The sequence below is a fragment of the Phocoena sinus genome, chromosome 1 (genome assembly GCF_008692025.1).
Source record: "Phocoena sinus isolate mPhoSin1 chromosome 1, mPhoSin1.pri, whole genome shotgun sequence".
Lineage (NCBI taxonomy): Eukaryota > Metazoa > Chordata > Mammalia > Artiodactyla > Phocoenidae > Phocoena > Phocoena sinus.
The window spans coordinates 29,142,354-29,163,278 of NC_045763.1; the positions used below are offsets into that span (position 1 = coordinate 29,142,354).

General features: G+C 50.9%; 2 protein-coding genes and 1 pseudogene across 5 annotated transcripts; all 3 read left to right on the top strand.

Annotated features, from left to right (window-relative positions):
• Positions 1–827: 827 nt before the first annotated feature.
• On the top strand, positions 828–2,998 carry LOC116755814 (annotated as a pseudogene).
• A 5,358-nt stretch (positions 2,999–8,356) lies between these two features.
• Positions 8,357–12,144, top strand: TEKT2 (tektin 2). Of its 4 annotated transcripts, none has more exons than XM_032647167.1 (9): positions 8,357–8,519; positions 9,304–9,512; positions 9,596–10,104; positions 10,622–10,765; positions 10,841–10,955; positions 11,135–11,242; positions 11,368–11,511; positions 11,673–11,752; positions 11,920–12,144. In XM_032647167.1, exons 3-9 carry the CDS (start codon positions 9,899–9,901, stop codon positions 12,131–12,133), a joined length of 1,011 nt encoding a protein of 336 aa, XP_032503058.1. In that variant the 5' UTR covers positions 8,357–8,519; positions 9,304–9,512; positions 9,596–9,898; the 3' UTR covers positions 12,134–12,144. The 4 variants fall into 4 exon arrangements, with proteins under 4 accessions (XP_032503058.1, XP_032503067.1, XP_032503049.1 ...); XM_032647176.1 differs by having other exon boundaries at positions 8,497–8,519; positions 9,301–9,512; XM_032647158.1 differs by lacking the exon at positions 8,357–8,519 and having other exon boundaries at positions 9,173–9,512.
• A 661-nt stretch (positions 12,145–12,805) lies between these two features.
• Positions 12,806–18,397, top strand: ADPRS (ADP-ribosylserine hydrolase). Its single transcript, XM_032654071.1, has 6 exons — positions 12,806–13,031; positions 15,720–15,816; positions 16,091–16,298; positions 16,400–16,584; positions 16,907–17,007; positions 17,573–18,397. Exons 1-6 carry the CDS (start codon positions 12,818–12,820, stop codon positions 17,863–17,865), a joined length of 1,098 nt encoding a protein of 365 aa, XP_032509962.1. The 5' UTR covers positions 12,806–12,817; the 3' UTR covers positions 17,866–18,397.
• The last annotated feature ends 2,528 nt before the right edge of the window (positions 18,398–20,925 follow it).

The window sequence follows — 20,925 nt, forward strand, 5'->3', positions numbered from 1 at the left end:
TAATTTTTGTTTGGTATTTAAAATATTTTTATTAGTCCCTAATATTTAAAAAATCAGAAGATCTCACATAAAAATCCCTTAAAAAGTAAGGAGGGTCATCGATTTCACTATTTCTTCAGTATCCCTTCACAGCTGCCACCAGGGGAAGCTCAAGAGTGGTTGGTCCCTTTGGATGGAGCACACTCTCCACAGCCCCGCCACTCTGCCCAGTCTGCATAGGTCTGGACTCAAAGGAACCCTAGTGTGAGGTGAGGCCTCCAAGCAAGCAGGAATCCCTATGAGGATGAGCTCCTTATCTGGGGGGTAACTCACTACTTGAAGCAGTCCAGCCTAAATATTAAAAACTTGTCCCTTCATTATTTCCATTTACCCTATTTCTGTTCTCCAGAACATCAGAGAATTCAGTCTGTTCCCTTCTGGCTATCTCCCACCTACATGTCGCCAGAGTCTGTGCAACCCTAACAGTACAGTTTGTTTTCTTAAAGGATCTTGTTACTGATGCTGAAGAAGCACTAGTTAGCTTAACTAACAAATGCTGATGGGTTGAGTTTTTTTTAACTATATGTGTCAGTTGTTAAGTTTCACAAATTGAAGAGAATCACTCTACTGTCAATCTTCCCAGTAACTACACTGATAAGGAAAATTCTAAAAACGTCAGTAACTACACCCAAATTCATACAGTTAAATGGGGGAAATACGTGTAACGGTGATGCGAAGACATGCTCTGTTAAATCAGGCTGTAGCATCCCTAAGTGTAGTACCAGAAAAGCATGACGGTTATCTAGGCAGACGGTAATCGGACGATTGCTCTAATTGATTAATTAGACATGCTGGACTGGACAGAACAAGTCACCAATTATATTAGAGTACACCTGCTTGAAACTTCAGGTAAAAGGGTGCTCAGAGCACTACACTAAAGCATGGAGAAATGAGGGGGCAATCTAAGGTAAAATTCCGAGGTGGTTTCTTTTTTTGGAGGGGGGCCGTACATCTTGAACTCTCAGTTCTCGTAGTTTCCATGTTTCAGTCGTCTGATCATTTGACAAATTCTTTGGCTGCTGAGACTTGCATACCTTGCAGATGCTTTTAGGAAATTAATTAGGTTAATCTGTCAGTGCCAGGAAAGGATGGGATCATTTTTACTATACTTGATAAAATGTCTCTATCATAAAGGGGACTGGAATCTTTAATTTTATCTGTAGAAAAAAGATGACTGTTTTCCTGCCTTCTGTCACTTTTGTTATTTCTGTAATTTCCACAGTCTATAGAGATCTTTGCAGTGCCTTTATAGAGCAGCACTTGTCTCATACTTTTCTCTATTAAAATATTTTCCTTTAAGAATAATCCTTGGGGGACTTCCCTGGTGGCACAGTGGTTAAGAATCCGCCTGCTAAAGCAGGGGACACGGGTTCGAGCCCTGGTCCGGGAAGATCCCACATGCTGCAGAGCAACTAAGCCCGTGCGCCACAACTACTGAGCCTGTGCTCTACAGCCCGCGAGCCACAACTACTGAGCCCACGTGCCACAACTACTGAAGCCCGCGCACCTAGAGCCCGTGGTCCACAACAAGTGAAGCCACTGCAATGAGAAGCCCGCGCACTGCCACGAAGAGTAGCCCCCGCTCGCCGCAACTAGAGAAAGCCTGTGCGCAGCAACGAAGACCCAACGCAGCCTAAATAAATAAATTTTTAAAAAAATTTTTTAAAAGAATAATCCTTGGGAAACGTACACAACATTGTAAAGCAATTATACTCCAGTAAAGTTTTTTTTGAAAAAAGAATAATGCTTGGGTTCGAGATTTACTTATAAACAAAGCAGACATATTCGTGGTTTAGGATTATGAAGCTTTATATGATGTCTGATTCTCAGCTGAAATAAAATGGTAATGGACTTTTTTGCTAACGGACCTCAGAAACAGCCCAACTCAAAAGTACTTGTGGGCTTCCCTGGTGGCGCAGTTGTTGGGAGTCCGCCTGCCGACGCGGGGGACGTGGGTTCGTGCCCTGGTCCGGGAGGATCCCACATGCCGCGGAGCGGCTGGGCCCGTGAGCCATGGTCGCTGAGCCTGTGCGTCCGGAGCCTGTGCTCCGCAACGGGGGAGGCCACAGCAGTGGGGGGCTCGCGTACCGCAAAAAGGGGCCCGTGTACTGCAAAAAAAAAAAAAAGTACTTGCAACTGCTAACTGTACAATATTACTCTTTATTTACTGCAACATAAACTGTCAAATGGAAATGGCACATTATGTTGCAAAAAACAAAATCAAAAACAACATAGGAATAGGATACTTTACCAAACAGGATTTCAGTCACCGCCATCATTCAGATGGTTTTCACTTGTATTTTATACAAATGTAAAATTAAGGTTACTTAACCATTTTATGAGTTTAATTTTTCTAATTTATTTTTGTACTTTTATAAAGATTTTAGATTATAAATGTTTGCCGTTTGTGGTATTTCTTTGAATAGTGTTATTTTTTTACTATATTAAAAGGTGTGGTTTAAATCTTTAATTTAAAAGTATTACTAGTATCTACATTAAGACCCTTTAAGGAGCGACAGGGTGACTCTCTGGAGGCCGTGTCCTCTGTGGTGCCTGAGGAGGACAAGCTCTGTTCCTCTGAGCACCAGTGGTCAGACCACTCATGTCTCAGCATTTCTCCAGGACCAACCTACCCCAGGATGGTGTGGAATACAGGACATTCACCTGTCACCCAGCCACCATTCTGGTTCCAAGGCTGCATGTCTCCACTGGATTGGTGAGAGGGTTGTCAGTGTTTTGCTCCTGGGCCTAATTCCAGCTGCTTATTTGAATCCTTGCTCTGCAATGAACTACTCCCTGGCTGCAGCCCCTCCCTCTTCATAGTCACTGGGACATTGGACAAGTTGTGACTATATTCCAGGGATTGGCACTCTCAGCTTTCACCTTTGCTAGGCTTTGTTATTTCTACGATCGTGATGAGGGCATCTGCACAGCTGTTGCTATGCTATGGAAGCTCTGACCTTTTAGACGCAATACCTTGAAAATTGATTGTACACCTCCCTTGCCTCTGCTCTGTCATGCCATTCAATTCACAATAAGGAGGAAATAACAGATAAGTCCATTGGTGAGACAAACCTCTTCTCCTAATCACCTCGTTATTTTTAGAGTGTAATCTTTGAGGAAAGATTTGAGAGCAATTGTAACCAAAAAATTGTCAGACTGAGTTCTCTATGCTGGGGAGTTAATGGGGTGTCTCTCAGCTTCTCACAAGACTCACAGTACAACTAAACATATATGAGCTTTTGCCTTTTAATTTATCAAACTCTTAAAGGGAATTCAGCTTTATTGCTCTCAATAGCTGATCAGACTTCTGTATCTGTCCTAGGTAGAGAAAGGGAGAGACTGTTAATTCGAGAATAAAGACTTCTCAGAAAATTAGGCAGTGTTTAGTTTTTGCAAACTTCCCCGCTCTGTTCAGTCGATACCAGTTACATGTCCAAGGTAAACTGGCAAATTAGAAATGCTGATGTTTCACATTACTGATTTCTAAATCGTAGGAAGAAGAGCCTGGAGAGTTCCTGAATATAGAGAAGTTCCATGTAGGGAAGAGATCCCTTTATAGATGTTTCAAATTGTTACAGATTCTAAACCTAGACTTAGTCCTCAAAGGTGTTTATTTTACTTGTCCTAAAATAGTCTGTCCACAGATATAAAATTATAAGTAATAAGTTGTTGTTTTCCCATTGTGGGAATCTCTAATGTGAAGATGTATTCTATGAAGATAAAGTCTTTTTAAAAATAAGATGCTGTGTAATAAAAATTTATTCTACTCCAAAAAAAGACCCTTTAGATACTCATTTTTAAATCTGCACAAACGTATAACACTTTGAATGCAGCAAAGCTACTTTCCATTCGTTTGAACTGATAGACTTTTCTTATACAAGAAAATGGAAGGGCAAATAGAGTCGAGGAGGGGGGTTGTTGGTTGTTTCAACCTCCAGATTAAATCTGCAGCTGTGTAGTTGAAACAGCGGTTCATTCTCTCTGACTATTGTATACAAAACTACTTAGTCACACTTAAGTCTCAACCTTGAGGATCTCAACGTGAATTTATTTGGCCTGAGACAGGTGCGAGAGCAACAGAAAAGTAAGCTGGAAAAAAGGCCAGAGTCAAGCAGTTTCCTTTGGAGAAGTATACAAACAAACAAAAATGCCTAAATTAGAGAGAGAAACTATTTCCACTTACTCTGTGTTTTTAAAAAAGTGCAATTTACTAGAGCAACTATACCCAAAACCCTTGGCAAACAACTCATACAAAAACATCAAGATCGGCCTTTCTCACCTTCTGAGATGGCCCACACTCTGTGGAGTGTGTTTCTCTCTAAATAAATCCACTTCTTACCTATCACTTTGTCCCTCACTGAATTCTTTCTGCGATGAGACATCGAGAACCTAAGTTTCGGGGATTCCCTGGTTGCACAGTGGTTAGGAATCTGCCTGCCAGTGCAGGGGACACGGGTTCGAGCCCTGGTCCAGGAAGATCCCACATGCCGTGAGCAACTAAGCCCGTGCACCACAGCTACTGAGCCTGCACTCTAGAGCCCGCAAGCCACAACTACTGAGCCCGTGAGCCACAGCTACTGAAGCCCGCGCGCCTAGAGCCCGTGCTCCACAACAAGAGAAGCCACTGCAGTGAGAAGCCCACTCACCACAACGAAGAGTAGCCCCCTCTCGCTGCAACTGGAGAAAGCCCACGGGCAGCAATGAAGACCCAACGCAGCCAAAAATAATAAACAAATTAAATAAATAGATAAAATAAAAATAAAACAACATCAAGATCTCCCACTGTACCTCGAAGGTGGGTCACTTGGTTGTAAATAGCCAAAGCCAGTCCCAATTTAAAGCAGAAATCTTCTAATGTGACACTAAATTGCTGTTGCTTGAAAAACATTTTCACAATCACAGTTCTCACTTTTCTAAAATAGCAATTTCCAGAGGGAAGACCAGAGTTCAATTTAATAGTAAAATACAACTTTGCTGTCACTTGCCAAGCACATTAATAAGCTATTTGGAACTTAACTTTGGTTACCTACATACGACAGAATGAAGGTAAGGGGGCGGGGGGGGGGGTGGAATCTCCAAATTTGTACTTTGTTTTTCCACTTAAGAGGGTAGAAAGGCCAAAATAGAACAGCTTTTAAGACATTCAGTTTTACATTTCTGCATATTGGAAATAACCTGACATTTTAGCATGCTTCTAAACAGAAAAGGGTGAATAAAATCATCATTCATCCTCTGAATTGTCTTTATATTTTTCCCTTAGATTTAAATTTAATTGAAAACAACCTCACATCAACACCAAAATAGGAACTACTATTTTGTTAGAAATTGCCCTCTTGGAAGAGAAATAAAGAAAGATAATTTACCTGAAATCTTTCCGGATAAAAAGTCGTTAACAATCATGGAGAAACAATCCAGTATTTAATTAGTCTGTAATATCTACAACCATCAGGAAGCACAATAGCGTATTTCAGTAGAAAAGACTTGGGAGATGGAGCACCACGTAGTACTCTATCTGCCTCTAGACGTTGGAAGTACACGCTAAAGAAAGATAAGGCTTCAGGGAACAACACACGAAGTAAGCTGTGCAAATATACACCTCCAAAAAAGGCAATACAGTTTTAACTTCAGTAGCTAGATGTGGGGATGGATACCTTATCAAGATATTTTTCATATTAGAATAAGATCAGCTGACCAAATATTAACTAAAGTACTTTTAAACACTGTCCTAATTCAGTAAAAGGTGTACACTCTGAGGATTTTAATTATTGGAATTCACTAAGTAAGGTAATCTATGACATTTAATGGGAGGAGAAAATTGAGAAGAACAGAGAAGATACATAACATAACACTTCACAGATTTTGAGAGAAAATAGCTTGTTATTGCCAGGGCACCTCATGTCTCCTTTGGCTAAGTCTTAATCAATTAAAAAAGTTACGAGTTCATATTCTGCTGTTTTCATGTTTTTACTTTCACATTTTAAAAAAATTTCTTGCTTCCTTGTCTACATCTCTAGGATCCTTTTTAATCCACGAGAATGTGGAATGGATAGTTATATTCTTTAAATCTGAAGAGAGAAAGCAGCCAACTGAAGAAGATTACAACTAGACACAAACAAGTCATGGACATTATCTTCCTATTTATAATGATCATAGGAGAGGTGGCAGCTGTATCTAAGAGCAATATTTCCAGGGTAATGCACACATGAAACAGAGAAATGATATACATTTCTGCTACAAACTGGAAGTAATGCACTTCATGAATATAATGTGTCTGTCCTGTGTATTGCTTTGAGCAAACGGGGCTCCTCGTATATGAGTCCACATTGGACCAGATGACATCAAAATCACAAAACACAGCTAAAACTGCCCATAAATTTTTGTTAAAACTAAATTTCCTATTCCATTTCAATACATACACAAGTCCACCGATGAAAGCCAAAGATATCCCTAACTTGAAGGAATAGTAATAATTTATAGGCTTCCTGGTTCTGACATTGACCATCCGTCTCTCATTTCTCTCGGCTACTCATGTGAACATTTGCTGCGCTATGATACCCCTCTCTTTGAAATTATAAATGCCATCTGCTGTAAATTTACTTTTAGCAGAAAAGTGGAGGACATTCGGAACAGACATCACCTGGAGCATTTCAGAGACCTCGGGGCTTTCATCAAAATCCACCATAGCAAAAAATACCTTGTTGCTGAATGCACTGGAGAATTGCCAGGAATCTGCCAAGATCTGAAATTCTTGAAGAGCAAGTTTGCATGTTACACATAATCTAAACTTCTGGAGAGTAGTAAACATCACAATAACAGAATAGTTTCTTGGTTTTTCTAATACAAAACGATTGAACATGGCATCATTCATTCTTATCACTCTGTTTTTCTGAGTCCAGTCCATCAGCTGTCCGACCTTTTCTGCTAATGTCTTCTTCCTTTGTCCAGGATGTGCAGGAGCCTCGGGAGTCATGAACACCAAAACCACCACCATGGTCAGAGATACACCACCATTCTTCCATATTTGTTTACTTCTTTTTGTTAAGTTTCCAAATACCTATGCCAAAATCTTATCATTTCTCCCGGCAATTAATTTGTCCAGGGCCTTTAATTTTTCTGTCTTCTTTAATCCTAGTAAAAGAGCTATATCACAAATTCCCATGCCTGTCTGGTTTATGAGCCATGTATTAGAGTTTAGAAAATATTCTGTGAAAAAACAAAATTCTGTGATCAAGGAAGTCTTGGAAATGTTCCAGCCTCAGTCTTTCTGCAGAGTTCCAGACTCACATTTCTAACTGCCTCCTGGACAGCAATACCTAGATCCACCACAATCACCTCAAACTACTCAAAAGCCAACCTCATCATCCCCTTGCCTACCAAGCCCTGGGTTCTCTGCCTCTCTTCCCACTGTGACCCCATCCCACCAATCACTGAGGTTTTAAAACTGAGGACTCTTCTTGGACTCCTCTCTTACCCTCCATCCATCAAACCAGAACTTAGCCTCTGGAGCAGACTGCCTGAGTTTGGATCCAAGCTCTATCACTTAGTTTTGTGACCCTGGGCACGTTCCTCACTTCTCTGTGCCTCAGTTTCCTCGCCTGTAAGACGATGGTGGTCATAGCATCCATCTCCTAGGATTTTTCTGCACAGCCCTCAGAGAGGAGCAGGCGGGCAAGCTGGGGATAGCATCCCTGCCTTCCTCTTGCTGTCCAGCGCCACCACTAGAGGCAGTGCGGAGTCGTAACTGAGAGAAGGTAGACCTGGGGACCAGATGCATCTGGGTTTCCATCCTTACCAGTCTCTTCAGTTACTGGCAAAAATGGGGGTAATGCCTACCTCACCTGTTAGTTATGTACATTACCTGTCAACATCTTCCAATGTCTAGAACGGTACTAGCACGGTTGGATTTTTTTTTCCTCCTCCTTTTTAGAGAAATGGTTGGATACTGAGCATTACTTCTAATACCTGTTACCACTCCCAGGGACGTGCCCTCTCCAATTACGATGATCATTCCTTCTTGCCGTCAAGCAGATGATGAAATTATTGGGAAAGACAGAATCAGTAGAATGTGTGTAAATAATGTTAAGTTCGGGGAAGGATACCTGCTGGAGAGTGAGCCTGACTGGGAGATTACTCTGGCTATGTACGGCACTTCTTTTTTTTTTTTTTTTTTTGCCATGTCGATGAGTAACCTTTATCAAAGTAAAGATTTTTAACTTGTGAATGAAGTGAACGCGATATCCTGATGCCCTCCTCCTCCCCACCCTCTTGCAGCACCAGCCCCGCCGCTGGCCCTTTCCTACCCGGAAGACCTCTGGGCCCCAACAACAACAACGCCGCCGCCGCCGCCGCCGCGCCGCCCGGCGGTGACCAAGCTGATCGCGGGCTGTGATGACCCGCGCGCGGAGTAGGGGTGCCTAGCAACCGGGGGCGCTTAACAGAGGAGCCGGCGAAGGGAGGCGGAAGTGCGCGCTGGGAAGGTGAGAGGAGGAGGGGACAGGGGTGGGGAGGTGCTCACCCGCTCCCGCTCCTTTCTCTGCGCCGGGGTATTAATTTAAACTGAAGATGATTATCCTGGGAGGGGAAGGGAGGGATTGGGCTGGAACTAGACAAACCGCAGCTCCTCCCGCTGGGGCCCCTCACACACCCGCTCCTCCTCCTCCAGCAGAGGGCAGAGGGAGGGAATATGACCCAGGTGGGGAGGGGACCAGCCCCCCACCACCAATTCCCTAGTGCCAATTCGAAGCCCCTTCGAAACAAGCCGGTCCTCTCTGGATGGGGATAGGGTTCCTTCTCTTAAGATCCCGCAGGGCCCTAGCCCAAAGCTGGGGCAGGGAAAGCAAAGAAAGTTGCACAGGACTTGGTTACTGGAAGTAGTGGTGGAAACTGGATTAAGGGCTATTTTTCCTGCTACCTGCCCCCCCCTTCTTCAGCCCCGCCGAGCACTTGGCACTACACACACACGCACACGCACATGCACACACACACACGCGCACGCACACACACCGAGGAGCCCCATTATCCCCTTTCACCTGCTCCAGGACCTGTAGGGTCCAGCAGTTTGTGTCTGTGGATGGATGGGTGGGAGGAAACTTAGTTAATGCCTCACACGAAGTTGAGTGTAGGGAGTGCTGTTTCCAAGCAGGCTTCCAGCAGGAAGGGGCTTGGAGCGAAACGGACAGGAGTATATCCTTTGGAGGGGCTTTGATCCAGGAAAGGCTTTCCTCAGCGGTCTCCTGCAGCCTTGTTTGCTCCCTCCAGCAGAGGTGGGTGTCTTGGAACAGGCCTGGGATCCCCGAGCCTTTGGCTCCTGCACCATGGCCACCCTGAGTGTCAAGCCCAGTCCACGTTTCCAGTTGCCGGACTGGCACACCAACAGCTACCTGTTGTCCACTAACGCTGAGCGGCAGCGAGATGCCTCACACCAGATCCGCCAGGAGGCCCAGGTCCTCTGCAATGAGACCAACAACCAGGTTGGGGGCCGGAGCCCAGTTGGGTGGGAAAGGGATAGCCCCCAACTCCCGACAACCTCTTTATCTGGCTCTGTCTCTTCCAGACCATTTGGGACGAACATGACAATAGGACTCGACTGGCAGAGAGGATTGATACTGTCAACCGGTGGAAGGAGATGCTGGACAAGTGTCTGACAGATTTAGATGCTGAGATCGACGCCCTGACACAGGCAGGGAGCCAGGGCAGGGTGCCAGGAGACCCTGCCTGCAAGGACCTCCCTCTTCCTCCCCTCTTCCGGGTCAGGGTATTTGGTGGCATGTCCATCAGAGTCACTTGGCCTAAGTGGGGATGAGAGCTGCTTCCCAGCGGATGGCCCCACCAGCCTCCTGTGCCCTCTCTTTTCTAGATGAAGGAGTCAGCAGAGCAAAACCTGCAGGCCAAGAACCTGCCTCTGGATGTGGCCATTGAGTGCCTGACCCTGCGGGAGAGTCGGCGTGACATTGATGTGGTGAAGGACCCCGTGGAGGAAGAGCTGCACAAAGAGGTAGAGGTCACTGAAGCCACCAAGAAGGCCTTGCAACAGAAGATCAGCCAGGCCTTTGAGAAGCTCTGGTAAGAGAGAGATACGTCATTCGCACGTTCACCCGCCTCTGAAGGCTGTGTTTTAAATGTAGAACATGTGTATCGTGGGTTACAAGTCACTGGCTCTCAGGCCGCCTTCTGCCCCTGCCGTGCCCATGGCAGAAACCACTCACCCACTGATCGTAGTACTTTTTGCACCACCTGGACGTGGTCTCAGAATACTTCTCATGAACCTGCTCTAGGCAGCCATTATCAGTTTATTGGAAGCATGAGAGATGAAGCCCATGTGCCGCCACCCCGACTTGCTGGGAGTGTGAGCCTTGAGAGCGTAGCTACTGGAGTGTGCCCTGTGGGTGTGTACAAGCACTTGGTGCCATAATTTTGTCTGTGGGGAGCTCATCCAGCTGTGCCTATATATGTCTCAGCTGCCACGGCAGCTCCATTGTCACCTCAGCTTTCCCATCCCTCCTTGTCCCTTCAGTACCATGGGGGCTGCGTTCCAGGGCCTTGGAGGTATGGCTCCTGATCCAGTCTGTTCTGTCCCCAGCCTCCTGCAGGAAGTCCGACAGCAGCTCAACTCTGACCATCGGGGCAAAATGGAGACAGTGGACATTGACAGAGGCTGCTTCTCTCTCAACCTCAAGTCCCCGAACATCTCTCTGAAGATTAATCCCACACGTGTCCCCAACGGGTAAGAAGGGCATTTCATTCAGTCTCTCTTCCTCCCCGCAGAGGCCATATTCTGATTATTTCCTGCCACCTGCAGCTCCACCACACTCCAGCAGTGGGATGACCGCAGTCAGTTCAACAAGAACCGAGCAGAGGCTGAGATGAAAGGGGCCATAGAGCTGAGGGAGGCCATCGCCCTAACTATTGCCAAGGTGACTGACCACTCCCCCTACCCCGATCCTCCATGGCTAAGAGATGGCCCCAGCATGCACTCAAGCCCTTGTCTTTTGTTCCCTGTCAGCCATGTGGCATCCCACCCCTCACCTGAGCGACATCCTCAGCTGGCCAGAGCGTATACCCTCCCCTTGCCCTGCCTACTTTCTGTCCTCAGACCAACAACGAACTGGAAGCCCAGAGGGTTGCAACGGAATTTGCCTTCAGGAAGCGGCTGTGGGAGATGGAGAAAGTGTACAGTGAGCTCAAGTGGCAAGAGAAGAATGTGAGCCTTCTCCGTTTGGTCTCCTGGGGCCTGGACTTCCTGCTGTGGGATGAGGAGCCTGATGCCCTGCCAGGAAGCCCCGGACTGGGTGCACCAGGTGGAGACCAGTCACTCTGTCCCTGCAGACCTTGGAGGAGATTGCCGAGCTGCAGGAGGACATCCGGCATCTGGAGGAGGATCTGCGCAGAAAGTTACAGAACCTGAAGCTATGCCACACCCGGCTAGAGACCAGGACCTACCGGCCCAACATGGAACTCTGCAGGGACCAGGTACGAGGGCACCCCAGCGGGGCATGGGCCCCTGGCTAAGGTTCCTCAGGATGACTCACTCCCTGGTGAAGCAGGGGTGCTGGCGCAGGGCAGCCCCCAGACCCGTGGGCAGAAGGACAGTGTGGCTGACCTGGACTCCCAACCTGCCCCTCTGCCTCCAGGCACAGTGCGGCCTCACTGAGGAGGCCCAGCAGTTAGAGGCCACCACTGCTGCTCTGAAGCAGAAGCTGGCGCAGGCACAGTAGGTTTGGGGAGTGGGCAGGAGGGGCGGGGAGACACCTCCCACCATTGGGGTCCCTTGCTGCCTGCCAGCTTCCCCCGCTGTCTTCCTGACTCAAGGCTGGTGAGCTCAGCCCTGACCTCCCAGCCTCACGCCCGGGGTGGTGGGCTGTTAATCCCTCCTCCCAGGGATGCTCTGGACGCCCTGTACCAGCATCTGGCCCGGCTGCAGGCTGACATCGCCTGCAAGACCAACTCCATGCTCTTGGACACCAAGTGCATGGACACCCGGCGGAAGCTGACCATGCCGGCTGAGAAGTTTGTGCCGGAGGTGGACACCTTCACCCGCACCACAAACCGCACCCTGAGTCCACTCAAAACCTGCCAGCTGGAGCTAACCTAGCGAGGGGGCTGAGGGAGGAGGGGAAGGCTGGTGGAAAATGAAAGAGGGAGGGCAGTGGAGAGAACGAATCTAATAAAGGTCGGGGGTTCTCAGTCCGGACGGTTCTTTGCTAGCCCTGCATGTAGCCAGCGGGGAGAGGGCTCTTGGCTCTCCTGTGAACGGAGGAGCAAAGATGGTAACATCATCCCTCAAGCTCCATGTTCCCAATCCCATGCCCTTCTCTGGGCTAGGCCAGCACCCTGGGCTCCAGCGCTGTGATCTCTAACCAGCTCTGTCCCAGCTGGACCCTTGCGTGCCCTCTTGACGCCTAGGGGAGGCCCAGAGGGGGCTAGGGTGACATGGGGAGGGCTTGGGGGTGGCCGCCCAGGACTGAATGACCCGAGCTGGGGCTGCTGTGGCACGGCTGGCCGACCGTGGGGGCAGTGGCCCAAAGGTCTGGCTCAGTGCGCAGCCCTCGGGGACCCTTTAGTGGCCGTCCCGCCTGGCTGTGACGCCGTTTACAGGTCGGGGAAACGCGGGCTAAATACAGAGGCCGGGCCCAATCGAAACGAGGGCTGCGGGACCGCCCCTTGTCACCCGCGGGGCAGCTGCGACTCCGGGCCGCCGGGCGGCGCTGTGGGGCCGGGGAAGCCGCGCGGTGGGGCGCGCGCGGGCCGCACCGGAAGTGGCGGCTGGTACGCGCGGATGGCGGCGGCTGCGGTGATGACGGCGGCAGGCTGCGGAGGGGCTGGGGCGGCTCGCTCCCTCTCCCGCTTCCGCGGCTGCCTGGCGGGCGCGCTGCTCGGGGACTGCGTGGGCGCCGTCTACGAGGCGCGCGACACCGTCGACCTGACGTCAGTGCTGCGTCGGGTCCAGGACCTGGAGCCGGACCCCGGCTCGCCGGGGAGCGCGCGGACAGGTGGGCGGGGCCGGGCGCACTGGGCACCGGGGAGCCGCGAGGGACTCAGGCAGGGAGGGGACAGCGGCCGGAGGGGCCCGCTCAGCACGACCCGCGGGCACCTTGGATTCAGCGTGTCCAAATCCGAGCCCCGTCTTCACACGTCTCGCCGCGAACGTTCGCCAGCCCGGGGCTTGGCTACACAGACCTCCAAGCCGTGCAAGCCACGCCTAGATTGCGCCTAGTCCAATACTTAAGTCCCTGCCGATTTTACCCATTATACGCGTTTTACCCGGGTCTCCCGAGTCAGTTGGCCACCAGTCCATCTCCACGCAGCTGGAGGGCACTTCTGAAAGCAGATCTTATCGCGGCCTCCCCTCATGAATCTCTGCAGTAATTTTCCATTACCCTTAGGACATAGCCAAACTCCTTAATGTTCCCTACATGGCCGGCCCTCGCCTGCGTCTCCAGTTTCACCTTATACCACCCTTGGCCTTGCTGTCTGCGCTGCACTTCCTCTCGCTTCGTGCCTCCTCTAGCTCAGGCCTTTGCATGTACTGCTGTCCCTTTGCCTGTAAAGCTCTCTCCCCTCTGCCTCTCCCTCCCTGTGCAGTCAACTCATCACCAGATCTCAGCGCAGTATCCCGGCTGCGGATGATTCTTCTTGGAGAGCAGGTAGAATAGGAAGAAAAAGGGGCCACACCCGGAGCCCTGGAGGAGGAAAAGGAGCTAGAGAAGGAAACACTTTGTAGGAGAAGAAGCAGAAGGAGATGGGTAACAACAAAACTCAAGAAAAGAATTTCAGGGCTTCCCTGGTGGCGCAGTGGTTGAGAGGCCGCCTGCCGATGCAGGGGACACGGGTTCGTGCCCGGTCCGGGAAGATCCTACATGCGGCGGAGCGGCTGGGCCCATGAGCCATGGCCGATGAGCCTGCGCGTGTGCTCCGCGGCGGGAGAGGCCATAACAGTGAGAGGCCCGCCTACCGCAAAAAAAAAAAAAAAATTTTTCAAGATGAAGACACTGGTTACTGGTGTGAGGCTACAGAGAGGTTAAGTGGGGGGAAGTCTAGACTTAGAAAAGCATTTTCAGTAGAAGGTTGAACCCTGGAAGTTAGATTTCAGTGGGTTTAGGAGGAAATGGAAAAGGAGAAAATAAGAGTATGTTTGGTATGAAGGGAAGGAGAGAGATGAGCTGTGGCTGAGGTGAAGACAGGATGGGGGGGGACAGTTCATAATTTCATTTTTGGTTTGATGTTAAGATGAGGGGAAGACATTTTAGGTTGAGATTTTAGGACCCTTTGGGTGCAAGTGGTAGAAAACCCAACTCAGAATGGCCTGAGCAAAAAGAATGCATTGGCTGGCATCACTGAGAAGTCCAGGGCAGGTCTGGCTTTAAGCAGAGCTAAATCAAGCCATCTCCTCAAGACTCAGTTCCTTTCCTTATTCAGATCTGCGTTCTTCTGGGTGGGCTTCGCTGTAACAGACCCTTCCCACGGGGTGGCCCTCAGCAGTTCCCAGCTCAGCATCTCCAGCAGAGGAAGTTTCTCTTCGCACTGGCATCAGCAGAGGTCTCTGATGGAGTGTCAGTGGTCTGGCTTATGTCACCCGTCCATCGCTGAAACAGGGAGTGGGGTGCTGTTTGGCTGGGCTGGAGGTGGCATTGGCTCCCTCCCCTATCATCTGGACTGGGAGTGGGAGAGAAGTGATTTCCTGGGGGAAAGCAGGGTGCAGGGACCGATCAGAGGGAGACCGGGTGCTGCTGTATTACAGAGGGAGGAGTTGAGGAGACAAAGGAAGGGCAAGGTCCCTGGGGAACTGGGCTTGGGGGGCACTTCAAGAGGAACCAGTCCCTCTGAGGACAGACTGGAGAGTGTGGCTGTGAGTGGGTGCCTGTGAGCCTCTCCTCCTGGTGAAGTAGGGGGTGGGGGCTCCTGAGAGTGAAAGGGGAGAAGGCAGGGTTGGTGCTTGGGATACACAGAGCAGGGCAGGGATGGGGGGCAAGGGCAGAAGGCAGATGTGAGGAATAAGAAGGGGCTCACTAGGGAGTATGCTTTGTTCTCTGTAACTGTCTCTTCTTCAGATAAAACCAAGTCCTTGGCCCTCGCTGGCTTATAGCCTATTTGAGAAGCTACCACGTAACCAATGGTGTGTGTTACAAGTGCCAGAGCAGTAGACTCGGGCACCCAGAGGAAGGAGACAGGGCCAGAGGAGGGCGGGGGAGCAGCCCCAGGTGGGAAGGACTTGACCCAGCCTCCAGGATTGCTTCTGAGGATGTGGATTGGAGCAGTGGGATATAAGATGGGTGAGGAAGGGCGGGCTTCAAATGGCCAAAGCAGTGAGTTTGGACCTCATCCTGAAGGCAGCAGACAGCCATTCGAGCAGGAGAGTGAGATGAGGAAAGTGATATTCTACCCTTCCTGGCTGCACATATAGGTTGGGCTGGAGGGTGGGGAATATGCAGGAGATTTGAGAGGCCCAAAGCAGGTCCATTAAGACTGGAGATGCAGTGATGGCAGCCAGAAGGGGTGGAAGGTTTTCCTCCAGAAATCAGCAGGGCATGTGACTGACTCAGAGCCCTGGAAGCTGGATGGGAGTGAGAGGCTGACTTGAGGCCTTCTGGCAGTAGTAGATAAAAGGAGTGAGCGGGAGGCCAAAGCCGCCACCCGCGAGCCCTGCAGCTCGGTCTCCGCCCCCCGCCCTGTCCCTGCAGAAACATTGTGCTACACGGACGACACGGCCATGGCCAGGGCGCTGGCGCGGTCCCTGCTGGCCAAGGGGGCCTTCGACGAGGTGGACATGGCGCACAGGTGAGGGCAGTGGTCCTGGGGCGAAGCAAACCAGGTGGGCAGAGTGACCAGAGCAGTGACATCTGTGCATGTCGGGACACCCTCCCCGCACACCCCACCACAGGGCACTCTCCCTAGGGCAGCTGCAGCTTCCCAAGCTAGAAGTGACAGCACCGCTGGCACAGGCTCCTGAGGTCCCCAAGGATTCCTCTTTTCCCAAACCAGCCAGGTTTCTTCTCTCCCAACCCTGGCAGGCATCTCTTAGATCATTACGCTGTCCCCTTCTCTCCCCTAGGTTTGCGCAGGAGTACAAGAAAGACCCTGACCGGGGTTATGGTGCTGGAGTGATCACCGTCTTCAGGAAGCTCCTGAGCCCCAAGTGCCGTGATGTCTTCGAGCCTGCCCGGGCCCAGTTTAATGGCAAAGGCTCCTACGGCAACGGGGGCGCCATGCGGGTGGCCGGCATCTCCCTGGCCTATAGCAGTGTCCAGGATGTGCAGAAGGTAGTTAGGGCTGGCTGCCTTCTGGACACTCTCGTCCCTCCCTCCCTCTGCAGCTTGGGTGCTGTGACAGCAGGTCTTTGCCTCCCTCACCTTTGCCCTAGTTTGCCCGGCTCTCGGCCCAGCTGACACACGCCTCCTCCCTGGGTTACAACGGTGCCATCCTGCAGGCCCTGGCTGTGCACCTGGCTTTGCAGGGTGAGTCGTCCAGTGAGCACTTCCTTGAACAACTCCTGGGCCACATGGAGGAGCTGGAGAGTGATGCCCAGTCTGTGTCAGATGCCCGGGAGTGAGTATGCGGGCTGGAGGCGTGTCTGTGCACGTGCATGCTGGTGGGGTGGCCCTGCCTCAAGCTGAAACCTTCCTTTCATTGCAGGCCCTAAGAGGGGTGGGAAGAAGCCCTTTGCCTTGGCTGTGCCTCAGGGCTCTTCGGGTCCCAGAGAACAAACCGGGTGGCTCACACCTCGCCCTTCCCACTTCTTGCCCTGACACCCGTGCTTAAGTGTCAGATGCCCACGTCCCTGCCTCGCCCTCCCATGCAGCCCTTCCCCTTCCTGCCTTCTCCACCCTGCTGGCTCCGACCTCCCTGAAATCTCGCCCCCAACCCACAGGTTGGGCATGGAGGAGCGTCCATACTCCAGCCGACTGAAGAAGATTGGGGAGCTTCTAGAGCAGGACTCAGTGACCAGAGAGGAGGTGGTGTCCGAGCTAGGTGGGTAGTCCCCCACCCGTCATCCTTCAGGGTCAGTCTTGGGCTCAGGAGTGGGAGGGGTGCCTGGAGTCACGCCTGCTGCCGTCACACCTTTGCCAGGGTTGCTGAGACAGCAGAGCCACGTTCCGCAGGGTCTTTGGCAGGCTGCGAGCACAGCGCCTTCTTGTTCTAGGGCAACAGTACCCTCAGCCTTAAAGATAAACATCCCAGAGATGGCAGCCGGCCGCTGGTTTTTTACAGCTAATGGTGATAGTACTTTTACTGTGTTCTGGGCACTATGCAGAATGCTTTACCTCTAGGATGTCATTTCACCCTCGCACCAGCCCTGCGAGAATTCCTAACTTTATTCACTCTCTACATGAGGAGCTGAACCCAGCATACAGGAATCACACAGCCAGTAGGTCGGCGAGCCGGGATTTGAACCCAGGTAGCCTGACTCCAGAGCCTGTGCTCTTAGTCGCAGCCCAGCTTGAAGCTGACTTGTGGCAGGTGGCAGGAAGCCTAGGGACGTGTGGGGCTCGGGAAGGGGGGTGGCTCAAGTTCCCATAACCTGGCTTCCCCACAGGGAACGGCATCGCTGCCTTTGAGTCTGTGCCCACCGCCATCTATTGCTTCCTGCGCTGCATGGAGCCCGACCCCGAGATCCCCTCTGCCTTCAACAGCCTCCAGAGGACTCTCATCTACTCCATCTCGCTTGGTGGGGACACAGACACCATTGCCACCATGGCCGGGGCCATTGCTGGCGCCTACTATGGCATGGAACAGGTGCCAGAGAGCTGGCAGCAAAGCTGTGAGGGCTATGAGGAGACTGACGTCCTGGCCCAGAGCCTGCACCGGGTCTTCCAGAAGAATCTGTGAGGGCCACAGCTCCGCCATACCCAGCAGGACCAACTACAGCTCGGATCGGAAACCCTGGGCTCCCTTAGGCTTGGCTCCCTGCCTCGACCTTCCTGCGGTGTGGCCGGAGTGCACCCTTGGGGCTGGGGACTCCTCTGGGGAGGTCACTGAACAGCGAGGGAGGGACGGGTGCCTTCTGGTGCTGGGTTCCTGGCTTCTGCAGAGCCTTGGTGCTCCTGAGTCAGACATAAGGGACCGGGGCAGGTTTTGTTTTGGAGCAGTACTTGTGGTGTTTTCCTTTATTATCTAGGACATGGGATTTGGGGAGGTGGAAGTGATCTGTGGCATCGTTTCTCCTTGTTGGGATTTAACCAGTTTGCCAGGATGCCTGCCTTTGACTGCACAGGGCCCCCAAGCGCCAAGTTTATACGGATCAGGAGGTGGACACGTGAATCTAGCTGATCTAGATGCACACCTGGCCCTTGGCTGTCATGGGTCTTGTTAACAGCTTCCCGACGAAGTTACAGAGCAATAAACAGTTCTTTAAATCCCACCACTGTTTCCTGTGTTTCTCCTCTGCCCTGAATGGATTCTTCCCCCCTCGCCCTTCTGTGCCTGGGCCTCACTCTCCTAGGAGCCAGGGACCCAAGCTGCTGGCTTGTGGATGCATATTCCTCCAGCTGTTCAGCCACGAAAAGCAGAGCAGGCATGGTTTGGTGCTTTGTCCTGGTGGAGATCCCTCACAGCAGCCCAGGCAGCGGGCAGGAACAAGCCAGATTTTCCTGCTCTCAGAGCCTGGCTTCATAGGTTGCTCCCCAGATAGAACCCAGGCCCAGCCAGGAACCAGAACACTGTAGGAGGATGCAGAGGGGACCGTGTTATCACGGGACCGCTGACCTTTGTGTGAGGGGGGCACATCACCTCAGGTGAAGGCCGGGCCTCGTTCTGCATCTTGGGCCTCAGTCAAAGGCCTTGGCCTGCTGGGAAGTTCTGCACACCATCCATTCTGAAGAAAGGAAAATCGAAATGGAGGAGGCACCTCCCCTCAAACTTGAGGGATATTCCAGCCTCGGTGGAGAGAGACGCGTGCCCAGCTCTGCAGCTAGCCTGAGGTTTCAGGACTGTCGGACAGGCCTGCTTTCAGCCAAGATGGGGATCTTCCAGGCTGGGGAAAACAACAGGATTTTTCAGAGCACAGGTTGGTCTCAGGTCTGCTGTCCAGATTCCCAGAGTACGGCAAGTTATGGGGCAGTGCTTTCTCCCAGGACAGCTCCCCTGGCCCTGCCTTCAGCGTTGGGCCTGGCACTAGCCCCGCCCACAGGAGCAAAGATTCCTGATTTCATTCATAATTTGTATCAGATGTTGAAACTTGACCCTTGGGATCCTGAGCCAGCTGTCATGCTCCACTACTCTTGAGAGCTTGCAGGAATGTTCCAGGGAAGCTTGATCCGTCTCCCTTAGCTCCAGCCACTGCCTCACTTTGCTTTCTTAAAATGCCTCTTGGCATTTACTTGGTGCAGAGCCTCGGGCAGCTTCAGAGAATCAAGCATTTCTGATGCGGTGGTGACAGAACCCCTGGCTGGGAGGAATGCACGCTCCTTGAGAGGGTGCAGGGTAAGAGCCCCAGAGAGCTCCCTGGGTGCTTTATGAAATCCAGAGGCTCAAGACACCTCTGAATCAATGTCAGTTTCAGCACAGTGCTGTTTATTCAACAGGCTTTATTGAGATTGTGTCAATACAGTCAATACCGTTGTTTTTCTTTTCAAAAAGAAGTCCCATTTTCTTTGATTCCCAAGTGCATTTTTCCCCGAATCTTCTGTGACACAGGGTACATAATAGGTATGTAGAGAACTAAGCTCCTATACCAGGTTAGAAATGAAATTACTAACGGAAAACATTTAAACCTTAATCTTAAAAAAAAAAAAAAGGAATCAATATAAAAATGCACAAGGTGATGTAGTTTTCACTGTTAAAACCTGACATAGTTTATCAAAGCTAGTCAGTTAAGTGGACACCTGGAAATCCCATAAATATTTCGGAAGCACCACCCACCTCTCCCCAAAGGCTTCAGGAATGTCATTTAGCAGAAACTCAGTTCTGTGAAACAGCATTTTTTTTTTTTTTTGGCTCCCTGTACCCTCCTCAGGGCTCTGGGCTCCCACTAGGACCTGATGCATTTCCGCCCGACAGAAGCCTCCCTAACAGGTCAGATGGCAGTGGCTTTGACCCAGGAAGGAGGCTGAGCAGATGGCTCCACAAGGTACGATTTGAGACTTAGTACCCGTGGGTGCCGATGAATAAGAAACCCACCAGGAACCGTAGCCACAACCTGCTCTTGAAGTGCCACTTGGGCAGATTTGGGTTTTTGTCTCTCCTTTTGAAAGTTAAAGCAAGTAAACGGTCTGCTTTGTTTGGAGAAGTTGTGGCCAGGCGATGGGCCTGAGGAGCCACAGAGTAACAAGTCAGGAGTCAGTGGCATGAAGAACCCAGGGGCAGGACGGGAATAAAGACGCAGGCCTACTAGAGAATGGACTTGAGGACATGGGGGGGTGGGGAAGGGTAAGCTGGGATGAAGTGAGAGAGTGGCATGGACATATATATATACACTACCAAACGTAAAATAGAGAGCTAGTGAGAAGCAGCTGCATAGCACAGGGAGATCAGCTCGGTGCTTTGTGACCACCTAGAGTGGTAGGATAGGGAGGGTGGGAGGGAGGGAGATGCAAGAGGGAAGAGAGATGGGAACATATGTATATGTATAGCTGATTCATTTTGTTACACAGCAGAAACTAACACACCATTGTAAAGCAATTATACTCCAATAAGATGTTAAAAAAAGAAAAAAAAAGAAGTCAGTGGCCAGTCTCCTTCCTCAACATGGGAAGGAAGGCTGGCATGGGCCAGAGCTGGAGCAGGTTCACGCTGGGTCCTCAGCTCTATCCACTCGGCTTGAACTAGGGGCTGAGGGCATGGGAGGGGGTCCTGCCTGTTTCCTGCAGGGTGGAGCTCTGATTGGGGAAAATGGCAGAAACATCCAACTCATTCCAAAGGGGCCTGTTGGCACCCTTTTTCTCAGGGCCT

Coding starts and splice junctions, on each gene's coding strand:
- ADPRS (XM_032654071.1), top strand. CDS start 12,818: ATGGCGGCGGCTGCGGTGATGACGGCGGCAGGCTGCGGAGGGGCTGGG. Junction 15,817..16,090: donor GAGGTGGACATGGCGCACAG/GTGAGGGCAGTG, acceptor TCTCTCCCCTAG/GTTTGCGCAGGAGTACAAGA. Junction 16,585..16,906: donor TCTGTGTCAGATGCCCGGGA/GTGAGTATGCGG, acceptor CCCAACCCACAG/GTTGGGCATGGAGGAGCGTC.
- TEKT2 (XM_032647167.1), top strand. CDS start 9,899: ATGAAGGAGTCAGCAGAGCAAAACCTGCAGGCCAAGAACCTGCCTCTG. Junction 10,956..11,134: donor TCGCCCTAACTATTGCCAAG/GTGACTGACCAC, acceptor TTCTGTCCTCAG/ACCAACAACGAACTGGAAGC. Junction 11,753..11,919: donor CAGAAGCTGGCGCAGGCACA/GTAGGTTTGGGG, acceptor CCCTCCTCCCAG/GGATGCTCTGGACGCCCTGT.